The 20,000-nt window shown below is 44.0% G+C and overlaps 1 protein-coding gene across 4 annotated transcripts in view; it reads left to right on the forward strand.

Moving 5' to 3' along the window:
• The first annotated feature begins 2,433 nt into the window (after positions 1–2,433).
• The window catches only part of LOC123514073 (inhibitory POU protein-like), a 140,417-nt gene continuing 122,850 nt past the window's right edge, over positions 2,434–20,000 (forward strand). Inside the window, exon 1 of one of the 4 annotated variants that reach the window (XM_045271671.1) lies at positions 2,434–4,343. In XM_045271671.1, the coding sequence (XP_045127606.1) occupies positions 4,197–4,343 (147 nt within the window). In that variant the 5' untranslated portion in view covers positions 2,434–4,196. The remainder of the gene's footprint in view (positions 4,344–20,000) is intronic. The other 3 variants (XM_045271670.1, XM_045271673.1, XM_045271672.1) reach the window with 3 other exon arrangements.

The raw sequence follows: 20,000 nt of genomic DNA on the forward strand, positions 1-20,000 counted from the left end.
GAGAGAGAGAGAGAGAGAGAGAGAGAGAGAGAGAGTATATATGAGCCACTTTTTATTCATGCCTCGCGGTCTGATACTGATGCTTATAATATATGATCGTTCTTAATATTATTTTATCATTACTATTTCTTTTCCTTTTCTTTTATCGTTTTCACTCAAATTATAACTATTTTGTCACCATCATTACAAAGTTTAAGCCTTTCATGAGTTACTGCTATTGCTACTACTACTACTACTACTACTACTACTACTACTACCATCTTCGTACCTAGTTTTGCAGCTCCGGGTCAGTATTCTCAATGGATTTTTCTTCTTTCACCAAGACTATTTCCAAAGTCATCAGAAATTATTAGCTACCTTCCCAAGAGTGTTTCTCTTGTTAAAATACAGAAAAATCTCTTTATTCTTTCATGGGGGCCATAAAGACACCTTTGAAGACTCATGTAACTGCAACTAGAGCCTTTTGAATATAGTCGGCGTGCAACACAGAGACGGTTCAAAATATGGTCACAGGAGAGTATTGTGTAGCGTGATCCCGCCGTGCTGTCCCGCGCTGCGTCTCTCCGCCAGTCACCACGGCCTCGCCTCCCTTCCATTAGTAACATGGTTCACACGCATCGCAGATTGATGGTAAGTCTTTTATTCACACTTGAGGATTGCTCGCGCGGTGACGTTTTGATTTCATATTAGCAACTCGATTTGGAATATGTAGACTGTCACTGACGAAAGAATAGTAATTTCCTTGGGTTTATATGAAAAAACATACTTGAGAAACTTCAAAGGTATTCATCTATTTGCTTTTTATTATATATTTATTGATTTATTTAATAGTTGCGAGCAAATCACTGAGGCAGAATGCTAGAATGCCTGAGTGTTAACGTTATTCATTAGTTCATTTTCAAGTACTGAGCTAACATACCGATAGGATCAAGTGCCGCTGAGAAGACTAATGCACGGACTGTCTGATGGTGGTGTTTCTGGTAGGTCTGGGTTGAGTGAAGAAACACGAGGGGATAATGGCATTGTCTTATCATTGTTATTCCTTACTAGTATTACAATAACTCGTCTACTGTGGCTGTTATTATTATTATTGTTGCTGCAATAACATTAATAATAATATAGATAATTGTCATCGCTACTATTATTACTATTGCCATTATCATCATTATCATTAAAACTATTATTATTATTATTATTATTATTATTATCATTATTATTATTATTATTATTATTATTATTATTATCATTATCATAATTCTTCTTGATATTGTCATTGTTGATTGTGATATTCTCATTATCATTATTGCTATTATTACCATTTTTATCACTATTGTTATTATTATTATTATCATAATTGTTCTTGATATTGTCGTTGTTGATTGTGATATTCTCATTGTTATTATTGTTATTATTATCATCTTTATTATTATTATTATTATCATTATTATTATTATTATTATTATTATTATTATTATTATCATTATTGTTATTATTACTATTATTGTTATTATTATTATCATTATTATTGATGTTATTATTATTATTATCATTATTATTACTGTTATTATTATTATTATTATTATTATTATTATTATTATTATTATTATTATTAGTAGTAGTAGTAGTAGTAGTAGTATCATTATTATCTATACCATCACCATCACCATCACCTCATCACGGCCACATTGACTTCCTGCAGCAGCCAGCCGTGAGCCGGCCGAGGATTCACGGAAGCTTAACAATAGGCGTATAACATTATCATTGCTATTATCATACTTTTATTATTACCTCTACTACTACTACTACTACTACTACTACTACCATTATTGCTTCTTTTATCGATATTCATCACACATATTTATAAACAATGATGAATTAACCATAAAACTGAATATGAGGAAGACAAATGCCAGATATATTCATGGCGAGGAGGAAATGAGATGTTATAGTGCTACTGGTGTCCTAGTAACAAATCCTAGTGATAGCGTCGATGAAGCAAAGAACACAACACAAATTGGTAATCGTACATGTGTTCTGAGTGATACTTATCACACACACACACACACACACACACACACACACACACACACACACACACACACACACACACACACACACACACAGAAGTCCCTGCTAATATAACGCGATAATTAATATCAGAAAATATACACTGGTAATAATGAATCAGATGTGAAAAAAAAGAAAAAAAATTTCGTAGCTGGAGCACCTGCAGGAATTAAATGAATGAAGTAATATTCACAGCAAGAACCGCCGGAGAGGAAGACCAAAGCGAGAAAAGAAGTTTGCAAGTTAAAAGTGAAAAATAAAAATTCTTGCCACAAAAATAACCAGGAACTACTTGTTACGTAAATATCATATACCTACTTATGTAAATAAATAAACAAATGCAGTTCACCAGGTTCGTATTTTAACATTGCATTCTGTGCGTGGCGCGAAGCCTCGCTGACGGCGGCGGCGGAGGTGGTGGTGGCGGTCAGTTTACCTGCAGGGGAGGTGGACAAGGTACTGTCGGTAATAAATCTGCGGTGTTAACTCTGGACTGCTTTGTGGCCTACAGGAATAGCTAAGGAACAAGTGGTGGGGTGGGAATAGTCATGAGGCAGCGTATGATGCTCCCAGTAGTGACGGGCACTGCCTGGCGGTGTCGGGGCCTGCAGGTCTGCCATTACCAAGGGTCAGCGGGGATCGTGAAGAGAAGGATCAGCGGGCGAGGGGCGGCGGCAGCCCGGCCATGGCCCGCACGGCAGAGTGAGCAGCTCCCGGCGGGGGTCTGGCTCAGAGTGGAGAGCGCACGCGCCCATGAAATCCATACCTGTGACGTCACGGCGGAGGCTGGAAAAAGAATGTCCACTCGCTGGTGAAAATTTCATTTTTATTCAAATTTTCCAAGAGCAAATATGCTTCAATGAGATGTTGATGGGAGAGGCCAGTGAAGGAGGCGAGGGCCATGAAGGGCCTCATCAGCGGGCGACACTTCTGTGACACCAGCAGGAGATCTTTGGCAAAAACGAGCAATCTGGCATCTCCCAAAGTGACGTCACGCCCAATGGCCGGTACAGGTGGTCTGATAGATAGACAAATACAATAAACATTGGTGCGTTAGCTTCATTTTCCTTGCAAACGTGGAAGTGAGTGGAGCGCAAGTGGTGGTTGCCGGCACACAGTACAGAGTGGAAGGCGAGTCGCTCCTCAGACAGTGAACGGCACAGGTCTCTCCAGGTGGATCTGATGCGACAAAGATTTAAGCGTTTATCTAAATCACTTTTTTGTCATTCTAACATTTTACCGCAATCACAGTAGCGATCGAGGAACCACTCGGAAACAAGGCCCGAACCCGCGGCCGCCGAAATACACCGTCGGAAAGTAGCGACATGAACTTCGGTAGGAAAGTTGCCAACAAAATGCCGGTGGTGTGAGGCGCGGCGGCTGTCTGCCATGTTGTGCCCGCCAGTGCCAGGCCGAGGAGCAAGTGAAAACCCAGCCGCCCCTTCCGCCGCCCGCCCCCAATTGCCCGCTCTTCGCCGCCTCCTGCAGGGCCTCCAGCAGCGATCATCCCCTTCAAGAGCGCCGCAAGTCCTGCCTCCTTCAGCTCCGCCACCCGCGTCGTGTCTTCACCAAGAGAAAAACTAATCTGACAGTAAGGGGATCTGGGAGGCGCTGAACCCTGCACATCTCAGTCGCTGGCTGAGCCCCGCGCCAGGGACAGCCCGGCCGAAGAGGTAAAGGAGATAGAGAGGATTTCTTCCCTGGAAAATTGCGGATCAAAGTGGCGGCCGAGACATGAAGTTAATAGCCAGAGTGGTCTATTCGTATCTCCTGCCTCCGGGAATTGCCGTCGGTTAGAAAATAAAGGGACATCGTTGTCGCCGCACGAAGGATAGCAATAATATGCCGTGTTCTTGAGATTGAGTGAGCCGGGCGTCGCCATACTCACTGTACAGTCCCACCCCGTGTTAGATTGTTTACCTGCTGTTACCGTGTGAGGCGACTCGTGGCGACAGTAACTGGAAATATTAAACATTCTGTCATTTATGAGAAACTCGGTAGCGTAGTCCGCCCCGCCCGTCGTCCGCTCGGCCTAGCGACACGCCCGCCGCGCCGCCGCGACCCTCCCCGTCCCACAGGTCGCCGCCGCAGCTTTTACCGCGGAAGAGACACTACCAAGGCCCAGCACCATGTATTCACCGGACAAGATGATCAGTTCTAAGCCCCTGGGGGCTCCTATTTCCAGCAACGGACCGGCGGCGTTCACCGGCCGCTACAGCCCCACCTACCGCTCACCGGACCCCATGCGGCGATGTATGAACAACGCACCTGTCTCCGTGAGTACAACCACTTGTCCTTCACGTCTCCACTTCCTCAGCCTCATGAGCGTGACTCACCGGCTGTTCCTTGTGCTGCTTCTGTTCTTTTTACTCTGTCGTCTTGTGTTGCTCCCTCATTTTCATCTTCGTGCTCCACCACTTCCTCCTCCTCCTTCTCCTTCTCCTCCTCCTCCGGCAGTAGTGTTGACCAAGCCATCACTCTGTGCAGGGTCTCTTCATATCAACATAATATCTCCGCCGATGACTAGAGTAATTTTTCCCCCGCGTCTTTGTAGTGTGGAAACAGGCGAGAGACAATAGCGTGATCTCTTATTCTCAAGTGTCGCCCTCGTTAATATAACACGAGAGGTAAGCGAAGTATCGGGCATAAATTAGGGATTAGCGGGGAGGGGTCGGTAAAAGCCTTCAGGAAGCATCTCGGCGACATTGTTGACACCGCCATCCCGCCCGCGCCTCTGTGTCACCCTGGCGCACCTCCTACAGAGACACTTGAGATGCGATCCTAATTATTACCCGCTCGCTCCGTTGTTCCCGCCGCTGGGACGGGATACACATACACGACACGCGCACGCACACACACACACACACACACACACACACACATACACGCGGGGTACACATGAAGAATAGAGAGAAGGAGGCGGGTACAGTGGAAGGAAGTGGAAGAGGTAGTGGTGGTGGTGGTGGAGGAGGTGATGCAACACACACATCACTTAGGGTGTCGCCTCACTCCACCACTTTGATCCTCGCTACAAAAGGGTAAACACTAAGTCGGGATTGATTCTCGTGCTTTGTGTGTGCTCGCCCTCCACACACACACACACACACACACACACACACACACACACACACACACACACACACACACACACACACACTCACCCACACGTTGTACTTTGCCCGTCCATAAGCAACAAAGGGCTTTAAAAAATGTGTGCGCGTGTGTACATTACATAGACCCGCCAGGAGAGACGCACTCAAGGAGTTAATAGTCTTCGCCTTTTGTGTGTGTGTGTGTGTGTGTGTGTGTGTGTGTGTGTGTGTGTGTGTGGCTCAAAGTAATTTTAAAATAGCAAAAGCTTCCTACCACGGGAGAAACTATAATGAAAACCTTCTCTAATTGTGACCAAGATGCTTTTTATTCCTACCCTTAATCCTATTCTCCTTATCCTCTTCTTCCTTCATCGTTGGGGGGAAGAGAAAGTTATCCTAGCTCTTATTCATCATCATCTTTTGAAAACCTCCGAGGCATGAGTGTGAGAAACAAACACATCTAATCCCCTCCAGAACAACTCTGTCGCTCAGTAACGAATAATGACGCAACAAGAACACCTGTAAAAAAATATCGAATGACACCGATAGCAAGTGTTGAGATCAGGGGCAAGAACAAGCACACGTGAATAATAGTGCGATGAATGATCCGTGCATGAGTGGCCCCGCGTTCAAAGCATGCGTCATAATATTGCTTAACGTCGCGACAAAATTATTCATACACTGACAGAGACGGGAGGAGAGAGCGGCGAGGGGGTTATGTGCGGTGAGGAGGTGGAGGAATGAGTCACCTACCGCCAGGGATGGAGATGGATAGAGTGGCGATTTAACAATAAGTGCGGGGCGGGATGAATGAAGGGCAAGGGGCAAACGATAAGGGATAAGTCAATGGCAAGGATAAACGAATGCGCGGCAAAAGCGAACAGGGATGACACAATAAAAATAAGTAAAACAACGAAAAAGGACCAGTAATAGATAAGAGATGCAATGAAACGCTGCGAAAAAAAAATATATAACGATGATGTCAAAAGAGACGAAATAAGAATAAGGAAACTGAAATAGAAATATACAAGATAAAAAGCCGCAACGATAATGGTAGATAAAAAAAAAGCGGGAAAAGTTACAATTGATTAGAAAGAAAGAAAAACCACCGCCGATACAGACAAATACAAGAAGGAGGAGAGGAAGGGGGCTGGGATGCAGGGGAGTGAGTTAGCAGACAGATGAGGGTATGGAAAAATTCGCGGGAAAAAAAGTTACAGTTGATTAGAAAGGAAAGAAATAACACCGCCATATACAGACAAATACAAGAAGGAATAGCGGAAGGGAGCTGAGATGCAGGGGAGTGGGTTAGCAGACGGTTGAGGGTATGGATGCGCGCCAGGGGACAAGGAAGATGGGAAGGGCGGGAAGGAAGGCACGGGTTACTGGCACGGGCGGGTAGGGACGGGCAGGGGGGGAGCGCAGGAGGAAGGAATACCGACGGCAAGGTTATTCATTATCAGCGACGGGTTAAACTAAAGGAAGATGAATAACATGAATAACTTTACACGTTAGGTACCTCAAACACGTAAGCACACACACTCACACACATACACACACACACACACACATACACACACAGACACACACACATATTTACACTGACCGGGAAGAAATTAACGTTACATTCCGTGATGAATAAGATACAAAATAATGATTGCAAAAAGAAAAAAAAAAAAAAAGGTACGACTAAAACAAAAATTGGGATAGTACAATCAATTTTTCAACTGTAACCTCAACTAAATAAATGAAATGCCTCTCTTTCTTTCTTTTTTTTTTTTTTTTTCTTTACGCTATTTTTTGACATCTATTATTCTCAACTACTATTGTTATTTACTTTTCATTACCGCGTGTATTATTTACGTTTGGTTTTTTTTCACAGTAAACTTTATAATTATCTTTTCACCGCCGCATGCTAATCTTTCTCTCCCGCTTTATGCCTTGATTAAATTCCTACACGAGAGAGAGAGAGAGAGAGAGAGAGAGAGAGAGAGAGAGAGAGAGAGAGAGAGAGAGAGAGAGAGAGAGAGAGAGAGAGAGAGAGAGAGAGCACGTCTAATTTACCTGGTTACTAAGCCGAACTACGTCAATTTAAAACAATATTTGCACCTGTTGAAGCTTCCACCTGTGTAGTCATTACTGATCCTTTATCCCTCAACGCTCTATTGATCGGCGGTGTGCGGTGTGTGTGTGTGTGTGTGTGTGTGTGTGTGTGTGTGTGTGTGTGATGTGGTGAGTGTCTTAAGCGGTGCAAAGTATGAGGTAATGTGTGTGATGTGCGTTATGTGGTGTGTGGTATGTTGTGTGGTATGTGGTGTGCGATGTGGTGTGTGAGTAACTTGAGCGCGGTGTTAAGTGTGGTGTGTGGGAGTATGATTATGTGCACACACTAAGCTACTGGTTCCCTCTTCGCTTCCCCTCCTCTTCCTCTCCTCTTAGTTGTCTCTTCGTCAGGATAACCTAAAAGCGCACCTTCTCACCAAACCTATCCAAACCAAAGCTACTCTAACCTAACTGAACATGAATTAAGCTAACCTAACACCGGTAAAGAGAAAAAAAAACCTAACTTGACATTTCTAAAGTCATCAAGCGGCGCCGGTATGAGAAGAAAATCGGATAACACATGAAACCGCTGAACCGAAGTAAATTGAACTGTAGGACCACTAATAGCGATAATAATAATGATAGTAATGATAATAACAGCAATAATAATAATAATAATAATAATAATAATAATAATAATAATAATATTAATAATAAAAATAATAATAATGATAATGATAACAATAATGGTAACAGCGACAGTGCCTAACCCTCGCATTGCATTACCGTCATTATCATCATTATTATTATTATCGTTATTATTAGTATCGGCGTTGAGGCGGGGCGGCACAATAGTCAGCGGCGTGAGTCAGGAGTAAATTGAACTGTCAAAAAGCGACGCCCCAATTGTCCGTGATATTGTATGTATGTAATTTGAGCGCAGCGGGCGGAGTGATGATGACTGTTGTGTTAATTAGGCGGCGACGGAGGCGGCTAGCTGGCTGGGTTGCTGGCTGGCTGGGTGGGTGGTGGGTTGGCGGGGTGACTGGTTGGTTGACTGGCTAGCGGGATGAACGCGCGCCGAGGCCTATACACGGTACTGATAGGCAGGCAAAAAAAATTACTGATCCCCTAAATGAGTGATTATAATTGTCACTCTAACTATTCTTCATTCTGTTTTTATCTTATTTTTTTTAAGTTTTGATACTCCTGCTATTATCGTTACTACTTCTGCTGTTACTACGAATTATTTTATGTGAGCAGAATGGTAACCTTAGACAATATAAAACAGGAAGAAAAAGTCATATTATTACTACTACTACCGCTATTACTATCACCCCTACTAATAATAATAATAATAATAATAATAATAATAATAATAATAATAATAATAATAATGATAATAATAATAACAACAATAATGATAGTTCCACAAAGTACATGATTTCTCTTTTTCCTGCCTGGACAAGATAAGAATCATTTACAGAAGACAGCGACTAAATAATAAAACGCGGGATTACTTTTGCTGCGACACGGAAGGAAAAAAATATAAAAAATCAACTCTACGGAAAGAGGACGCTGATTTACATACTGCTTTAGTCGTGTTGCTATTTTGTTCCGCCGCGATTATGTATGTAGCTCTGAGCGGTTACCAGGCGGACACACACACACACACACACACACACACACACACACACACACACACACACACACACACACACACATAACCACCATCAGCGTCAACTATTATCAAGAAATATGATTCAAGAGACAAGAAAGACAAGAACAACAACGATAACGACGGTGACAACAACAACAACAACAACAACAACAACAACAACAACAACAACAATAACAACAACAACAACACCAATAACAACAACAACTGACGTTTCAACTAATCATATGGTCAAACAAATAAATAAACAAAAGCAACAGCGATATCAGAGAAAGAGGAGGAGGAGGAGGAGGAGGAAAGGGAGAATAAATATAGGCACATTCACAAACACACGCGAGAGCACGTGCACACACACACACACACACACACACACACACACACACACACACACACACACACACACACACACACACACACACACACACACACACACACAGAGAGAGAGAGAGAGAGAGAGAGAGAGAGAGAGAGAGAGAGAGAGAGAGAGAGAGAGAGAGAGAGAGAGAGAGAGAGAGAGAGAGAGAGAGAGAGAGAGAGAGAGAGAGAGAGAGAGAGAGAGAGAGAGAGAGATGAGAAGCGAGAAAAATGAGAGAAGGGAAAGGAGTGGAGGCATTGTTGGTGGGAAGAGCAGATAAGGGAAGTGTTGTGCGGTACTGTGTGGGGGATGAGGGAAAGAGGGAGGGCGGGAGGGAGAGCTGGAGGGAGGGAGGGAGGGAGGGTGTCTTATTTGCAGTTCATTATCACCTGCGTAATTACAGGTGTAGCCATCGAGTAAAAAAATCCATAAAATCAGTTGTCGAACAAACGCGTCTCTGCTGCATTATGCATTTCACATTAACAGTCCGGGTATTAGCCATTCTGCTGCAGGTGCAAATTACATACTCTTTATTCTGAATTAATTAACAGCGCAGAAATAATAAGATTCCGGAGAAATAAAATTTGTACAAAGGTACTTCTGTTTTTTTTGCTCAATATTTGCCGTGATGGCGGAAGGGAGAGAGAGAGGGAGAGGGAGAGATGGAGGGAGGGAGGGAAGGATTGGGGTATGGATGGATGGATGGATGGATGAATGAATAGGTGGATGAAACAGTGGAAGGGTGCGGTACGTGGAAGACTTGCCTGGTATAAGTAGGGACGACCATGAGTGTAACGAGAGGAGAGAAAACGGGAAAGGTGACGGAAAAGTTACATTACGTAGTTTGTGGTTGCCAGGTAAGGTTATGAGAGGTAATATCCCATGAAAGCTAGGCACATAGGAAGAGCTGCTTAGAAGGGGAGTGGAAGGGAAGGCTGTACTGAAAGACGGGAGGATGACAAAGTGAGTGGGCGCGGTGGTCGGCGATTGACGTGCTTAGATTAGCCAAGTGTTAGGTGTTACTCGGGAACGTAAAACTCTAATCAGTAAGTTGAGGTGACGCGCTGACAGGTAATACGGTGATCAGTCCGGAGCAGTGTGACGTGACCACCAGGTAAGCTTGGGTAATTGCAGTGTGAGGTGTTAGTTGGCCAGGTGAGGCGTTGATTGCTCAGGTGATTGTTTGGTGAAAGTAATGCATATATTGACTCACGATTGAATTAGGTGGCTAGTTCATTGCACCTTTGTTGTATTTGTTGTGGTGTTTTAAGTCCCTATTCAGAAACGCTTTGCTCTCTCACCACGACTATTTTCCAAGGCCACAGAGTTGATTAGCAGGGGTTTCAAGAGTGTTTCTACATTTGATATTGTAAAAATCGCGTCAATCTGCCGCTAGAACCGTAAAAAAACACATTGAAAACACGTGTAAGTTTAAATAAACCCTTTTGAAATAGTGAAGATCAAGCGCAGAAGTGTTTGAGAGTACTAGCCTTAGAACAATCACCAATCAATCAGTCAACAAATCAGTCAGTCAATTGTTTCACTTCATTTACATCATTACGCTATTTCCATGTTTTTTTTACCTTATGCACTGTAGTCCTCGCCCCCGATCTTCCCCTCTTCCTCCTTTTCCTGCTCTTCCGCCTCGTTCTCCCTCAGCATCATCGCGTCTATCCCAAAAAAAGAAAAGAAAGGCAATTAAAAATAAAACTCCCACCGTTTACACATCATCACTAACTTTATATTTAAGTTTGAAAAAATTATCCCCACTGCTAATGATAGTTTGCACAGCTTCTAGTTTTTTCCTTTTCTCTCACTCTCTCTCTCTCTATGTCTGTCCATCCGTGTGTCTGCCTTAATTTTTTTTTTCTGTTTCTGTCCATCTATCTATCTGGTTGTCGGTTGGTTTGGTAGTCTCTCTCTCTCTCTCTCTCTCTCTCTCTCTCTCTCTCTCTCTCTCTCTCTCTCTCTCTCTCTCTCTCTCTCTCTCTCTCTCTCTCTCTCTCTCATAACTCGATTTTTGGTTAAATTATGAAAAAAAACAATAACATCAATAAACAACAGGAATTTTTTTAATAATATTTTTGTCACGGAGAGGAGGAGACGAAGAAGAAGAAAAAGAGGAGGAGGAGGAGGAGGAGGAGGAGGAGGAGGAGGAGGAATACAAAGGAAAGCCAAACAGCAAGAGGAGGAGGAGGAGGAGGAGGAGGAGGAGGAGGAGGAGGAGGAGGAGGAGGAGGAGGAGGAGGAGGAGGAGGAGGAGGAGGAGGAGGAGGAGGAGGAGGAGGAGGAGCGGTCACCTAATATTACCCTCACCTTTCCTTCACACACCTGAGAGACGCATCTGTATTTACCTTTCCCTCATTAACTCATGTCTAATACCAACCCGTTTTCTTCATTTTCTTCTCTCTCTCTCTCTCTCTCTCTCTCTCTCTCTCTCTCTCTCTCTCTCTCTCTCTCTCTCTCTCTCTCACACACACACACACAACCCACTACGTAAAATATCCCCCATAACATCCATTCCTTCTCTTCTTCCTATAATAATCCACTTAATTCATTCTTTCCCATCTATATTTTCCCCCACTTTTCATTTCCTTTCATTCGTTGGCCAAGCAAGCAGGCAGCAGGCAAGCAAAGCAGCAGGCAAGCAAACAGGGAGCGTAGCTTTGTTTTGGTTCAGGAATTGTACTCGAGCTGCACCAAAAGGAGAGTCAGTTAAGATTTGTATACCTATTTATTGACTCTATACTTTTATTTGTTGACTTTTTGAGCGTCTGTTTGCATTGCGGTGCGTGTGTGCTGCGTGTGTGCTGTGCTGTATGTGTGTGTGTGTGTGTGTGTGTGTGTGTGTGTGTGTGTGTGTGTGTGTTTCAATGGTACACACACACTGTCTCTCTCTCTCTCTCTCTCTCTCTCTAGCACGCACTCCTACCACCCCCTCTATCTCTTTTTCACCACTGCTGCTCCATTCCATATCCCCCTCCTTGTCTCCCTCTCCCTCTCCCTCTCCCTCTTCCTCTCCCTCTCTCTCCCCGCCGTCTGGCAGTCCCCACAGGTAGAGCCATTAAGTAACAAGTGCCCAGTAATGCTGATTACCACGGGGCCATCAGGTGTGCATGGATTTTTGATAATCGGTAAGACATCCAGGTGTGAGAGGAGGTTTGCTGCAGTGAGAGAGAGAGAGAGAGAGAGAGAGAGAGAGAGAGAGAGAGAGAGAGAGAGAGAGAGAGAGAGAGAGAGAGAGAGAGAGAGAGAGAGAGAGAATAAATGCATTAGCGCCCTTAACGACAAACGGAAGTACACTGTCTTTACTCCTCTTCCTCTTCCTCCTCTTCCTCCTCCTCCTCCTCCTCCTCCTCCTCCTCCTCCTCCTCCTCCTCCTCCACCTCCTCTCCTACACAAGTATCCTTCGTCCTGCAAGAGGCGGCGACGAAGGATTCCAGCGCGGCGGCGGGTCGATGTGGCTAAGGCAATAGTTTTGGCTTTGTTGGCTAATTGGCTTAATGTGTCCCCCCAACAATAACGTTGTTAGTAGACACGCGCCGCCGCCACCGCCGCCACCACCGCCGCCACCACTACCGCCACCATCCCATCACTCCATCACCCACCACCTCCTCCTCCTCCTCCTCCTCCTCCTTCTCTCGTCATAGGAAGTTTTCAGTCAGTTTAGTTTAGCCAGTTTCTGTTTGATGCTTCTGTCCTTTTCCTCTCCTTTCCCTTGTTTTTTTTTCTTTTAATTATTGTTTGTTTTATTATATCTTCCTTATTTCCTCTATCTCCTCTCACCGTCTTTTCCTTTTCATTCTTCCTCTGCTTCCTTTTACTTTTTTCCTTTCTGGATTTCTTCTTATTCAACGACATTTGTTATCATTGTTTCCTTTTTCCTTCTTCAATATCTTACTTACGTATACTATTATTTACAAACGACTGTCTCTCTCTCTCTCTCTCTCTCTCTCTCTCTCTCTCTCTCTCTCTCCTGAAGGCGGCGGCGAGGGAGGAACAGAGACGTGGCCATGGCGGTAGGTAAGGGCCCGCCAAAGTGACACGTGCCCCCATCGTCCCCACACGTGTCGCCGCCCTTGCCTCCCCACACTCCCCTGATTGCTCTTCTTAGTCGTCCTTCCGCCACGACATCCGATAAGGCAGTAATTGTTTAGGGGAGGAAGTGATCGGGAAGGAGAGAGAGAGTGTGTATGAGGGAGTGAGTGAGACAAGGGCGGGAGATGATAGTGAAGTAAGGAGAGGGTAATGGAGGGATGGACTGGTACGAGTATGGTGTGGTGAGGATGGTGATGGTGATGGTGGTGGTGTTGGGGTTGTGTTACTGTCATCGCTGTGGAGTGTTATGTTAGGTTTGGTTAAAAAGTAAGTTTCTCAATTAATTAGGTAGTGTCTGTTTTAGTAAAGCTTTTGTATCTGTTTTTTTTTTCTTTCATTTTTCCTTACATGTTGTTCTTATTTTTTGAGCTTTCTCTTGTTATTCTTGCCCTTTTCCTTCTTGTTCTTGCTCTTGTTCTTAATATGTTGTTCTTATTCTTGCTATTTATCTTCTTATTCTTGTCCTCTTTCTTCTTGTTCTTGCTCTTGTTCTTCGTTTTTTCTTCCTTTTCATCTTCACCTTCCATCAACTTCTTCTTTCATCACCTTTTCTTCACTCTCCTGTTACTTCTCCTTCCCTATAACAACATCTAACACACATACCACACATACCACACTCAGCGTCCGCTCAACACAACACAAATACATCGTAAATAGAGGAGGGACGAAATACAACCTTGAGGCACACCGATATAGAGGAAGAGAAAAGGAGACAAGGCATAAAGGGCAAGGAAAGTCGGAAAGTAAAGAAAGTGATGTTGTGAGAATGAAGAAGTCAGCAAAATCATAACAGAAATAAATGTGAAGAGGTTATGAAAAGGGAAATGAAGGAAACAGCGATAAAAAGGTAGATATTTCGGTCTAGAAAGAAAAGAATGAGAAAGAATGAGTAGGAAGTAAATAAAAAAAGAAGAAAGGGGCGAAGAAAATAATACAAAAAAATACGTACAATTCTTCTTAACTACGATGTGCGCAAATACGAAGTAGGAAAAGTAAAAGAGGAAAAAAAAATAGCAGTTGGAGGAGGAAAGGAAGGAGAAAGGAAGGGAACAAAAAAAAAAAAAGAGAATGAAGAAGCGGATGTAGTGGTGGTGGCAGAGGAGGAAGTGGTGATAGCAGAAGCAATGATGGAAGCGCACACGCACACACACACACACACACACACACACACACACACGGAAAAATATCAATACGACACTGCACGACGCGCTTCTGCCGTGAAATTACACCTATAACAGAACGAGTGGCGGTGATGGCGACAGTGGTAGTGGTAGTGGCAGCAGCAGCAGATGTAGATATACAAAACTACTCCATTTTCTCCTCTTTCTACTTCTCCTTTCTATTCCCTACCATAGAGCACTCACCTATACCTGCCCTCACTCCTCGTCCAACCCCTCTCCTCCTCCTCCTCCTCCTCCTCCTCCTCCTACTCCCCATCAGCGTAACAGAGCAACGCCCTACATTTATACCGTCGATATTCGCTCTCGTCAGCACGTGCCCTGCGATAGCCTGTGTTGACCGTGTGGCGCGAGGTGGTGGGGAAGAGGGGGGAGGGTGAGGGAAGAGGTAGCACGGGCCGAGTGGGGAGGGAAGGGGAAGGCAAGGGGAAGAGGAACTGCATGTTGTTAGTGTTACTGCTGATGATGACGCGTTTCAGTAATTGCAGAAAATCGTGGTTATTATCAATGGGATGGATATAAATCAAAGAGGAGGAGGAGGAGGAGGAGGAGGACGCCGCTAGCCAGTTTGATGGTGATATCGACCTGCTTTTACTCGATTATCTTTTTCCCACCTGTGACACGCTATCTCACCTGAACGTGGGCGAGCATTTACTGAAAGAGAAGGAGGAGGAAGAGGAGGAGGAGGAGGAGGAGGAGGAAGAGGATGACAAGTAAGAGGGAGGACGTGGGAATGAGGACGAATAAAACGACACGGAACGCAAACAGACACACAGAGTACACGAGTCAACAAAGGGAAGTGAAAGGAGAAGGCACAGAGGAGAAGGAGAAGAGACGCAGTAAAAGAAGAGAGGGCCAGCTGCAGGAATGGAAGGAAGAGCAATAGTAGTAGTGAGGAGAAAGAGGCAAAGAAGAACAAGAATGGCAGGAAAAAAAAATAAAGTGAAGGAATAAGGAAAACAAGGGAGGAAAAGAGTCAAAGGTAAAAGGAATAGATAAAATAAGGAGGATAAGAAGAAAAATGACATAAAATAAGATATAGAGATAAATAGAAAGAGATAATTAGATGACAAGTAATAGGGGCAAACAGTGAAAAGAAAGAGAATGAGGAAGATACGCAACTCATAAAACAACAAATAAAAGATAAAAACAACACACATAAATAAGACAAAGTAAAAAAAAAGAAAAAGTAGGAATAAACGAAAAAAAAACAGCACAAACACATAAAAAATAAAGGACAGGACCAAAGAGGAAAAGAAGAGAGAGAGAGAGAGAGAGAGAGAGAGAGAGAGAGAGAGAGAGAGAGAGAGAGAGAGAGAGAGAGAGGTTCACGGTGGGTATAATTGTAGGCATCGACCCTGAACGCCCTTCCCAAGCCCCGCCTCCTACACGGTGTCAGGGTCTCAATAACACGCGCCGCTGACTGACAAAGCGAAGGATATTTACCCTTCCCCCTCTGAGGCCAGCCCGCGACGCCCTCCTTAAAGGCATTACGCGGAGTTGGAGTCCTCATTCGGGTCCTCGTCAGGGTCCTCATCATCCTGCAGATGGGGTAGGAAGAGGAAGAAGAGAAGAGAGAGGAGAAGGATGAGAGTGATGTAATGAAATGTGTCCTGTTTGTATCTTTTTAAATGGATAGTTGGTGATTTTATTTATTTTATTTTTTTCGTGGTTGTTTAGGTTAGTGTCACAGAGAGCGTGGGCGTGGGAGGGGCGTGCAATGTGGCGTGTGTAAGAGTGAGAGGTGACTTGTTGTTGTGGTTGTGTTGGCAGCAGGAGTGTGTTGGATAGGTAGTAAGTGGTGGTGAGTGTGTTGAGTGAGGGCGCGTGGCGGAGGGTGTGCAGAGAATCGAGGCGTGCGAGGGCGTGTCTGAGGAGCCCCGCCGCCCGTCTGAGATGATGCAGGTCGAGGGGTGACGACGCTACCTTGCTGCTGCTGCTGCTGCTGCTGCTGCCTCCACCTCCGCCTCCGCCTCCGCCTCCTCCTCCTCCTCCTCCTCTCGCTGATCGATAACTGCCTCTGTTGCTACCACTCGTGTGTGTGTGTGTGTGTGTGTGTGTGTGTGTGTGTGTGTGTGTGTGTGTGTGTGTGTGTGTGTGTACGCATTTACGAGAAATGTTGTATCTCTTAATATTATTATTATTGTTGCCGTTGTTGTGATCGGTATTAATATCATAGTTAACATTATCATCATTATCATAATTTTTACTGTGGTCATTGTTACTATCATTATCATCATTATTATCATCAGCATTATTGTCATCATTGTTATTGTTATTATCATTATTATTATTATTATTATTATTATTATTATTATTATTACTATTATTATTATTATTATCATTATTATTATTATTATTTTTATTATTATTATTATTATCAACATCATCATTACCATAGCCGTGAACGTAATTACCATTGTTACCACAAGAACAGTAACAGCAACATCAACCACTTCTACCACTCCTACTATTATATCTTACTTTCCTGTTATTGTAAGATATATATTTATCATTACGAGCAGCAGCAGCAGGCGGCAGCAGCAGCAGCAGCAGGAGGAGGAGGAGGAGGAGGAGGAGGAGGAGGAGGAGGAGGAGGAGGAGGAGGATAAAGGTAGCGGTGATAAGTCTCTATATTAAGCTTGCCACGAGCCTCTTGCGTAGGAAGGGATAGGAGGAGAAGAGATGGGAAGGAGCACGGAAAGGAATAGGAAGGTTGAATGAATGGAACGAGAAGGGAATCGAGAGGAGGAGGAGGAGGAGGAGGAGAAAATAGAGCACCTCGTCGTCCTTTTCCACCTTCCTATCTCCTCCTCTTCCTCCTTTGTAAACATTTACCTTTCTAAAAACAATCAAAATATTTCACAAAAATCAATTACCAAATGAAGAAAAAGTAACTCTGCATAAAACTTACTTAAACACTTGCGGCATCTGAATAAAATGACCAACAATGAATTAGCGAGACACAGAGTACACCACCAACAACAACAACAAAAAAAAACAACAAAAAACGTGAAATAACTTAACAATCAATACCAGATAGACAAAACACAAGCATATCATAACATAATACAAAGAACGTGAATACATAAACGAAAAAAGACACACATGAATGAAGGAATAAATCAGCAAATAATAAACGACCACAATAACATACAAATCATGAAATCTTTATAGCTAGATGCATTAGTCCTGTTCCTCTGGTGTTGTAAGCAGTATATGATGATGCTATAAGATAAATAAGTAAGTAATTATATGCATGAATGAATAAGAGTGATATAGGTGAAGGATTTAGAACGTACCCACACGACAAGGCCAAGTAATCTACATATCACCAAGGAAATGAATGAATGGATGAGGGAGAAAGCATGACTGGATGTGTTAATGCATAAACAGATGAATGAATATATGCACAATTATTGCAATGTACACGATAGGAGTGAGAGATCTCGGTCCAGTATGTCATTACAAAATACTAACCTCATTCTCTCTCTCTCTCTCTCTCTCTCTCTCTCTCTCTCTCTCTCTCTCTGACTAACAAAAACATGCTAAAAGACACAGTTATTGCACATGTGTCATTTTCTCTCTTTCCTCCTCCTTTTCGTCCTCTTACTCCTCCCTCTTCATTTACCTTTAACGCACCCCCTACTGCCTCACCCTTACTCTCCATTCTTCCCCTGCCTCCCTCGCTTCCTCCCTCCTCTCCTCATCATGTTTCTCCTGAATGCACATGATGTCTTCCCCTTACCCACTTCCCCTCCACTCCTTGCCTCCCCAACACACCCAGCGCCCTCTCCCATCTCTCCTCCCACCCCCCCCATCACCGCCTCAGGACCTCAAGACGAAATCAATAGGACACAATAACTTTGAAAGAGTTAGTAAACATGAACGCAGGGTGTTGGCTATTGGCGGTGACCAGTGCTGCCAATCCTGCCATTTACCCCTCTAAGCATTTATGAATATTTCCACGACTTGTCAGTGTGGATGGAACGTGAACGCCAGATTAACACGACGCTGACGAACGGCGGTGACAACTCCTCCTAAGTACGCTGTGAGAAATCGCCATACTCTCATACAAAAGCACACTTCGATGTTTCCGATGCCGTACCTGTGGTTTAGGGGTTTAGGGGTGGCAACACTTCCCAAGCGTCTGTATAGGGAGGAGGATATATACAATGCGAGTATATATACACCCCTCTTGCACGTGGTGGTGGTGGTGGTGGACGTAGTGGTGTAGGGGACGCGGTGAGAATGGAAAGGACACGGACGGAGGGATAGGAAGAGAAGAGATAGAGAAGGACAGAGAATGTAAAGAAATGTAAAGAAAAAAAAAGAAGGGACAGAAGTAGTAGTAGTAGCAGTAGTAGTAGTAGTAGTAGTAGTAGTAGTAGTAGTAGTAGTAGTAGTAGTAGTAGTAGTAGTAGTAGTAGCAGTAGTAGTAGAAATAAAAAAAAAAGTAATGATAGCAGGAGGAAGAGAAAGAGTAGAGACAGTGTATGGGCTTCAGACTAGTTGAGGTGAAGCGAGGCGAGGGTGGTGAGAGGAGAGTACGGGTTAGGTCAGGGTAGGGCGAGGTGAGGCGAGGTGGGGTAGGGATGGGCGGGCGGGGTGGGACGGGGCGGGGATGGGCGGGGCGGGGCCTGCCACGACGCTTAGTCAAACAAAATAGAAAGGGCGTCGCTTTGTATGGATTTTCTTTTGCATCCGTTTCCCGTGTATTGATTCGAGTTCCTGTGTGTATTTGCTTTTATGTGTATGGGATTAAGTGAATGGGGGAGCTTTATCTTGTGTGTGTGTGTGTGTGTGTGTGTGTGTGTGTGTGTGTGTGTGTGTGTGTGTGTGTGTGTGTGTGTGTGTATGGCGCGTAAAAGGAAGAGAAAGAGAGAGAGAGACAAAAAAAAGAGATATAGATAGAGATAGGCCGTGAAAAGCTGCACACACACACACACACACACACACACACACACACACACACACATACACATACACACACACCATCAGACAAATTTAAACAGCAGGTCTTATTCATTTCAAAATTCAAATAATATACAAATACATATAAATATTTTTCTCAAACTTCTGTAGAGAGTTTACCGATAACCAGCTCTCTCTCTCTCTCTCTCTCTCTCTCTCTCTCTCTCTCTCTGGTAAAGGCTGAGGAAGAGGAGAGGAAGTCTTCAAATAAAGGAAAGGTAACAAGAGCAGGTCATTGAGAACGTGTGAGTGGTGCCCATTACCAAAATTTCACCCAAACTTTACACTCACTCACTCCTCCTCCTCCTCCTCCTCCTCCTCCTCCTCTTCTTCCTCCTCCTCCTCTTTTCTTCTTCTCCTATTTCTTCCTCTTCTTCTTTTTGCTCCTCCTCCGTTTTCTCTCTCCACTTTCCAGTACTCTTTCGCGAGTCTTTCCTTATTTATCTCCAGCATGCTCTCTCTCTCTCTCTCTCTCTCTCTCTCTCTCTCTCTCTCTCTCTCTCTCTCTTAAACTC

The sequence above is a fragment of the Portunus trituberculatus genome, chromosome 37 (assembly GCF_017591435.1).
Source record: "Portunus trituberculatus isolate SZX2019 chromosome 37, ASM1759143v1, whole genome shotgun sequence".
Taxonomy (NCBI): domain Eukaryota; kingdom Metazoa; phylum Arthropoda; class Malacostraca; order Decapoda; family Portunidae; genus Portunus; species Portunus trituberculatus.